At 36.9% G+C, this 7,688-nt stretch overlaps 1 protein-coding gene across 2 annotated transcripts; it reads left to right on the plus strand.

Annotated features, from left to right (window-relative positions):
• The first annotated feature begins 671 nt into the window (after window positions 1–671).
• Window positions 672–4,719, plus strand: LOC130994838 (transcription factor EGL1-like). 2 transcript variants are annotated; one of them, XM_057919932.1, is made up of 9 exons: window positions 672–1,021; window positions 1,144–1,286; window positions 1,678–1,932; window positions 2,085–2,181; window positions 2,330–2,344; window positions 2,445–2,501; window positions 2,605–3,447; window positions 3,697–4,137; window positions 4,491–4,719. In XM_057919932.1, the coding sequence occupies exons 2-9, from the start codon at window positions 1,168–1,170 to the stop codon at window positions 4,560–4,562; spliced, it is 1,899 nt and encodes a 632-aa protein (XP_057775915.1). In that variant the 5' UTR covers window positions 672–1,021; window positions 1,144–1,167; the 3' UTR covers window positions 4,563–4,719. The 2 variants fall into 2 exon arrangements, with proteins under 2 accessions (XP_057775915.1, XP_057775914.1); XM_057919931.1 differs by having other exon boundaries at window positions 745–1,021; window positions 1,111–1,286.
• The last annotated feature ends 2,969 nt before the right edge of the window (window positions 4,720–7,688 follow it).

Below are 7,688 nucleotides of genomic sequence, written 5' to 3' on the forward strand. Positions count from 1 at the left end.
CAAATGTGGTATTATTAGTGGTGTGATGTAGTCCAAAAATAGAAAAGAAAGTGTTTTTGTGGACGTCCCATAAAGAAATTTAGAAAGTTTTATTGTGGACAAATGAAACATATCTTAATTTTAAATTTATCAACCCTAGTAATGAATTAAAAGTGAAATTATATGATAGAAAAATAAGTATACACCTTAATTGAATGAACTGAACCCTAATTAATATTAATAAAATTAAATAAAATCATACAAATTTAAAATTCAAGAAGAATATATACAAAAAAGTACTCTCTCCCATCTACGAAACATCTTTCTAATTTTTCATATTCGTTCGTTCACGAAATATCTTTCTAGGTCAATTTGGAAATAATCTTATTAACTATCACCCTTATAATTATCATATATTTACACACATTGCAACTAGTAATGGAGCTATCATTTTTAAAAATAAACCTATTAATTATTATCATTTTTTTAGTTCATGGGTCCCTTTCTTTACTCATCAAATATACAATTTATTTTTTTTAAATCTGTATCAATCACCTTTAAAAAGGTATTTTGTGGATGAAAGAAATATATAAAATTAAATTAAAATATAAAATTAGACATCAAATGCGATAGATATATGATCTAAAAGTGTCATTGAAAATGTCCATTCCCTTCGTAACCATCATTGCATTAATACCTAAATCTACCGAAATACTGCTAACTTTATAATTGTAGTACTATACTTTTCTACCCCCACATGGCTATCCCACCAATCCAGATTTGAACCCATGCCCTATTGTTGACGTGTTCAATAAATTAGGTACTTTAAAAATGAAGGTTGAAGAAATGAGTTACTAATGAAGGTTTATTGATTTCACCAAAATATGCTTCGGGCTGTACTAAGTTGAACACTCCATCAAAGGAAGTAATTTTATGTAAGAATCTTGAGGTGCCATTTCCAGCAAGCTTATATCGAACCAATCCCAGGATTCAGAGCTCTAGTGGTCCAATAATTTAGCCTCCTTTTTCTGCCATAAATTTGGTTAGTCTTGCAGTCTTCAATCATGTTATAGTCTCAAATTAAAGATGGGCAGCTTTTCAAGTTTGAATCTTTCTTCTCATCGTGTATAGATTTTGGAATACTGTATTCACTGCATATTGTAGGCGAAAAAGGGTCTGAGCTCAACAATGGCTACTGCAAATCAAAAGGGTGTTCCAGATAATCTCAGAAAGCAGCTTGCTCTTGCAGTTAGAAGCACCCAATGGAGCTATGCAATTTTTTGGTCTTTTTCTGCTGAACAATCTGGGTAAAGTTGTTATTTTTTTTACTTTCTAAAAGTGCAGAATCGGAATTAGGATAATCTTGAAATTCAGCTTTCTTATTTTTGTTGCCTTTTGCCTTTATTGTGTGGTGGTGGTGTTCATATTGTTGGAGTAAACCAAATTCTTAGATTCAAAACTCTAGTCCAAGAATCATCTTGTATTTTGCATTGTTATTATTCCTTGATTCCCATTAAACCCTTGTTGTGGGCCAATTCTTGTGGATGGTATTTGTACAAGCCCTTATTCTCTTGAATGGAGCAAACTATCCTAGCTCGGGATTCTGGTTTAATGCGTTGACTTAAGAATTTTTCCAGAAAAGGAAATGTCTGTTTATGGAAGGTAGTTGATGGTTGTGTTTGATGTGAATTTTGTTAGGGCATTGGGGTGGAGTGATGGGTACTACAACGGAGATATTAAGACAAGGAAAACGGTTCAAACCGTAGAGCTGAACTCAGATCCGCTGGGATTGCAGAGGAGTGATCAGCTAAGGGAGTTGTTTGAGTCTCTTTCATTAGGTGAGACCACCCCACAACCTAAGAGGCCTACAGCTGCATTGTCCCCTGAAGATCTCACTGACACTGAGTGGTATTTTCTCGTGTGCATGTCGTTCGTGTTCAATGTCGGCCAAGGGTAATTCTTTCTGCTTTTATCTATTTGTGGTGCGATCAATTTGATTGGACTGAAATGCTTTGTGAAGTTCTGTGTTGCTATGTGATTTTGTTGTGTGAGTTTGGACATGATTTTTGTGTTAAACTTTTATGTTGATTGTTTGGAATTGAAAGGTTGCCTGGGAGGTCGTATGCAGAAAACGAGACAATCTGGCTACGCAATGCTCATCTTGCAGACACGAAGCTCTTCTCTCGTTCTTTGCTTGCTAAGGCAAGTGTTTAGGTTTCTAAATTTGTTATATGGTCTGCTATAAATATCTGGATATGCCCTTTGGTAGATTACTAAGGATGATTTCTGACTGCTCGTTGCTTCTCGTTTGTATATACTTATCATTATGGACTCGCGTTGCTGTTACCAGAGTGCATCTCTGCAGGTAATAATACTGAGCTCCAAACCTTACTAAAATCGTTTAATACTGAACTTTGACATGAAAAACGTTTGTGGTTATGAGACTCCGTGTTCTTCGCTTGCAGACAGTAGTGTGCTTTCCACATTGGGGAGGTGTGGTTGAGCTCGGAACAACTGAACTAGTATGCACTGTGGAATTAGCTCTTTCTGTTTACTAACTTCAAAAAAGATGATTTTGATATGCATATTAAAGTTGTTGGTTGTGTATGTATGATTTTCTTGAAGGTTCCAGAGGATCGCAGTCTGATTGAGCATATAAAAACTTCGTTCTTGGAGAGTTCTTCCGATGCTGTCATCAATCCGAGCCATGAACTTGTCTATCAAGTTCTCAATCACTCTGACATCCCCGAAAACAATCTTGATGAAGTGGAGGTTTATTCTCCCGACACCAGCTCAGATGAATTCGCAGACAATGTGCTGATAGAGGGATCAAGTTTAGCAGACGGCGCTGATGGGGAGGCATCTCAGTTGCAAAGCTGGCAGTGCAAGGACGATGCTGACCCGGTCAGCAATGGCACGAACAACTCCACGAGCTCTAGTGACTGCGTGTCTCAGATTCATGGGAATCTGGAGGTGAAAATCCAGGAATCCGATGGAAAGAAGGCGGGTGATGCTAACTGTGTGCCCGTAAGTCAAGAATGCAACCAGCAGAAATCGCCTAGCTTCAACGGTGGTGGTGGCGGCGGCGGTGGTGGTATTGGTGATGTTCATTATCACAGTGTAATTTCCAGCCTTTTGAAGAGCTCCCACCAGCTGATTCTGGGGCCTTACAGAAACGGTAAAACGGAATCGAGCTTCATCAACTGGAAAGACAGGAAATTGAGTCATCGATTACCCCAGAGCGCCTCGCCACAGAGGTTGCTAAAGAAAGTGCTGTTTTCAGTAGCTAGAATGCATGAAAATGCCCAGATTGAATCTGCCAAACACAAGGACAGATGTGATGACCAATCCGGACAGCAAGAAGGCGAGGAAGTCGATAGGAACCATGTCCTGTCCGAGAGGAAACGGAGGGAGAAAATCAGTGAGAGGTTCGCCATTCTCGGATCACTAGTTCCATCTGGTGGCAAGGTAGCTAAATCTTTGCTCTTCAATTAGCCCCTCCTTAGAATAAAGGGTTAATTATAGTTTGTGTGTCCAACTTTCAGCATTTTTGTCAAAAACCCTTAACTTTAGAAAAAGTTTGATTTATGTCTCGCTTTACAGAATCCGACGATGGAATGATGAGTCAGCTAAGCCAGAATCTGCATTAACCCTAGAAAAAAACACATTGTTTGAACAAGATTTTATTTTTTTATTTTTCCAATGTTGTTATTGCAGGTTGATAAAGTATCAGTACTTGATCACACAATAGAGTATCTGCGAGAGCTAGAGAAAAAGGTAGAAGATCTGGAAGCTTACAAAGAAGCAACAGAACGAGAGTCGACCACGCAGAGCAAGGCTCACGATGCCATCGAGAGGACCTCCGACAACTATGGTCAAAGCAAGCCTGGCAGCTTCACGAAGCTGCTTGGGAGCAAGAGAAGAGCTAGTGACATGGAGAAAACTGCACCCGAGAATAAGAGGACTCGGTCGAGCTCATCTACAGACAGCATAACCATCAGCATCACAGACAAGGATGTGCTGGTTGAGATGAGATGTTCTTGGAGGCAATGTGTGTTGATTCAAGTTATGGAAGCTTTGACTCAACTGAATCTGGATTCACAATCTGTTCAATCTTCCAACACTGATGGAATTCTCTCCCTCTCTATCAATGCCAAGGTTTGTTACTTAAAACCTCTCAAATTCATGCAGCATATTTAACTTGAATCACACTTATCAGATGTGTTAATCATAATTTGTGTCCCTAACTTTCAGCGTTTTTTAAAAAATGTCCCCATCTTATGTTTTCACTTTGAAAATCTCAACTTTGAAAAAAAAGGCTGGACATAAATCGATCCTTTTCCAAAGTAGAGGCTTTTTGAAGTGAAAAGATAATTTGAGGACATTTTTGGAAAACACTAAAACTTTGAGACACAAACTATGATTAAACCCAAATCATATTATGATGGATTTGTTGGAACTTTTCAAGAAACTGTTGATTTTAATTATTAATTTTACTATATGATCTGCAGAGCAAGGGAGTGAAAGGTGCGTCAGCTGGTGCAATCAAACAAGCTCTTCAGAGAATTATCAAAAAGATTTGAAGATCATGCTGGCAATTTTGAGATGTGGTACATTTTTTTTGTTGTTGTACAAAGTTGTATAAATAACTTCAATATTTTGCAGGGAGATTTCTAGTGTTATTCTCTAGCAATGATAATGTAAAAAGAATCATTTAATTTTTATTATTTTCCCTCTCTACTTCTATATGCTAAAAACAATTGCAATATACATGTGACAAAGGGTAAAGGTAATATTTTGAAATAAAGAATACAAATTTACATCTAATTGTATCATCAAAAACAGAAGAAAAAAATAAAAATAAATAAAAAATTGTGCTTAATTCCAGAATGAAGCTCAAGTATTACATCAACAACTGATTCCTCCAGAATATAGTCCGAGATATGAAGGATGATGTGGTCTGTTTCGGGCCAAACATCGGGCTGGCGATCAAGGGCCCGATAAATCTTTTGCAACAAGCTGGTCCAAGGTCCTCTCTGTCCGAGGAAGCAGGTAGAACTCAGCATCTGTCATGATCTCATCAACTACAGCTTCTTCCAGTGGGGAAAAGCAGATTCTTGGCTTTGCATATGCTGGCCAATATGGGGATAGGAAATGGGATCGCTGCATTTCGAGCAGGACCACGTTCATGTGGTCGAAGAGAAGCCTCGTGTCGAGATGCAGAAACAGGGCTTGATCGAACAAGGATGGATAAAGCAGATGCTCAGGCAGCAGCCTCATTGCTGAGAGTTGATCCCAGTTTAGGCAAGAAGCTTCGAGTATCAAACGCAAGTAGTTGGAGATCGTGTAGTCTTGATCGTGCCTGCAAGGTTTTGATTTTGGTGGTGTGTCTTGCGAGGATGATGCTGTGTTGTCAAAATTATGTTTCACTTTGCGATTTATCAATTTCAGATCAGTAAAAGGTTTTTGCACAGATAGGAAAGATAATACTGAAAGCGATAAACAACAAGGAATTTTTACGTGGTTCGGAACAAGTTCCTATTAATTGAATTTGGGCAGATTTTCCAGTTTTTTTGAAAAAAAAAAGATAAAACAATGGTTCAGTTCGGTTACCGACCGAAATCGAATAATTTTGGCTGGTTCGGTTTTGGTCGATTTTCGAACATTTAGCGGTTCGGTTCGACCCGTCCTCTGTCGAGGTCCATTTGGTTTCGATTTTCTCAAAATGCATCGGTTCGGTTCGATTTTGAACCGATGCTCACCCCTAGTGAAACCCAACCTCAAACTTCTCGCCGTTTGGTTCGTAGACGTTCGGAACACTCTTCTCCGGCGCTGTGGGAGAGCAGGCTGGGGTTTCAAACTTCCCACCATTCGGCGCTCAGACGACGACCCTCTTCTCTAGCACTGCGGGAGACAAGTTTGGAGTTTCGAACATCTCACCGTTCGGCGCTCATCATACCTTCGGAGACCAGATTGGGGCGGGAGACCAGATCGGCATTTCGAACTTTTCATTGTTCAGCGTTCATTTTGAACTTTTCGTTGTTCAGCGCTCAGCCCGTTACTTCGACAAATAGATAGTTCTATGATATGCGGATGGCCAATCACATTCCATTTGAAGGTGTGCAAGAAAATTATCTCTACGTGTATGTAATTACTGGGATGGAAATGCATCTTATCAGAGTTAATCGTGCCCATAGAATGTTATGTCTAAGAACTGAACTTTTATGACCAATTGAAGTCCAAGATTTAGGTAAATTGTAAAAAATTTAATCTGTTGTTGGCATAATTATAAATATATTACTACTATTATTCTCGTGCGATGCACGGTGATACTTATTTAATTAAAATAGTAAAAAAATTATATTATTTAGAATATTATATTTAAAAAATAAAAATCTATAAGTTTCTTATATTATTACGTAAAATAGCTCTAATAAAAATAGTAGCATTAAAATGAAGATGAAACTATCTTATAGTTGGATGGAGGGCCATCAAATGAATGGCCAATAACTTGACAAAATCTTTTTATCTAATGATTATTATTATCTATTTTAAATTTCTATCAAAATATCTAAATATTTTTCTTTCAAATTTTCTTTTAGTCTTAAAAGGGGTTTTGGAACTTTTAATTACTTTCTACTAATTTGCATTTCACAACATATTTTTTTGAGGCGTTAGTTGACTGTGAATCCATAAACTATTAGTGAATTTTAGTAAAAATTTTCTCAACTATATAAAGTTGTAATATAAATACATAAACTTTAGCCATTCTAGAATTTATCCTGAATTTTAATTTCGTCCAAATCAAAACATACATGACAAAATTAAAGATGATATAATTTATACACACTATATTAAAATAACTTATACAAAATTTCTACTAAAATATATACATATATGGGGGAGGGCTACGATATAAACACTTCTTAACATATAAAATAGGAACCAACTAAAATGTACGAATTCTAGTAGAGCACGTATGAATTCTCTATGTAAATGTCTGAATTGCAAAACATAAAATTTTCGCTACCTATGGGATTCCGGATTCGAACTCAGGACCATGAATTCATCCAACAAGGTGGTGAATCAACCGTAGATCTTGATGATCTAACGACTGAAAATGATTTCAATTTTATACTTTAAGAGGTGTTTTTATTTTAGCCCAGCCCTGTGTTTGTGTGTGTGTGTGTGTGTGTGTGTGTATAGGGGGTGGTTATTCAATAAATCACCCTTATTTTAAGAATTACGAACAAGCAAAAAAGTATGAATTTTATGTATAACACGCATGAATAAACTGTATAAAGGTATGAATTGCGAAATATAATTTTTTGCTACCTTTGGGATTCGAACTCAGGACCATGAATTTATCCAACAAAATGATGAATCAACCGTAGATCTTGATGATCTAAGGGCTGAAAATGGTTCCTAATTTATATTTTAAGAAGCGTTCTTATTTTAGCCTTCCCCTATATATATATATATAGATAGATAGATAGGGGAGGGCTAAAATATGTACACTTCTTAAGATATAAAATAAGAATCATTTTCAGCTCTTAGATCATCAAGATAGATCTATGGTTGTTTTATCATCCTGTTGGATGAATTCATGGTCCCGAGTTCGAATCCCAAAGATAGCAAAAATTTATTTTTCGCAATTCATACCTTTATACAGCGAATTCATACATATTCTACATAAAATTCATACATTT

Source organism: Salvia miltiorrhiza, chromosome 7, assembly GCF_028751815.1.
Source record: "Salvia miltiorrhiza cultivar Shanhuang (shh) chromosome 7, IMPLAD_Smil_shh, whole genome shotgun sequence".
Taxonomy (NCBI): Eukaryota; Viridiplantae; Streptophyta; class Magnoliopsida; order Lamiales; family Lamiaceae; genus Salvia; species Salvia miltiorrhiza.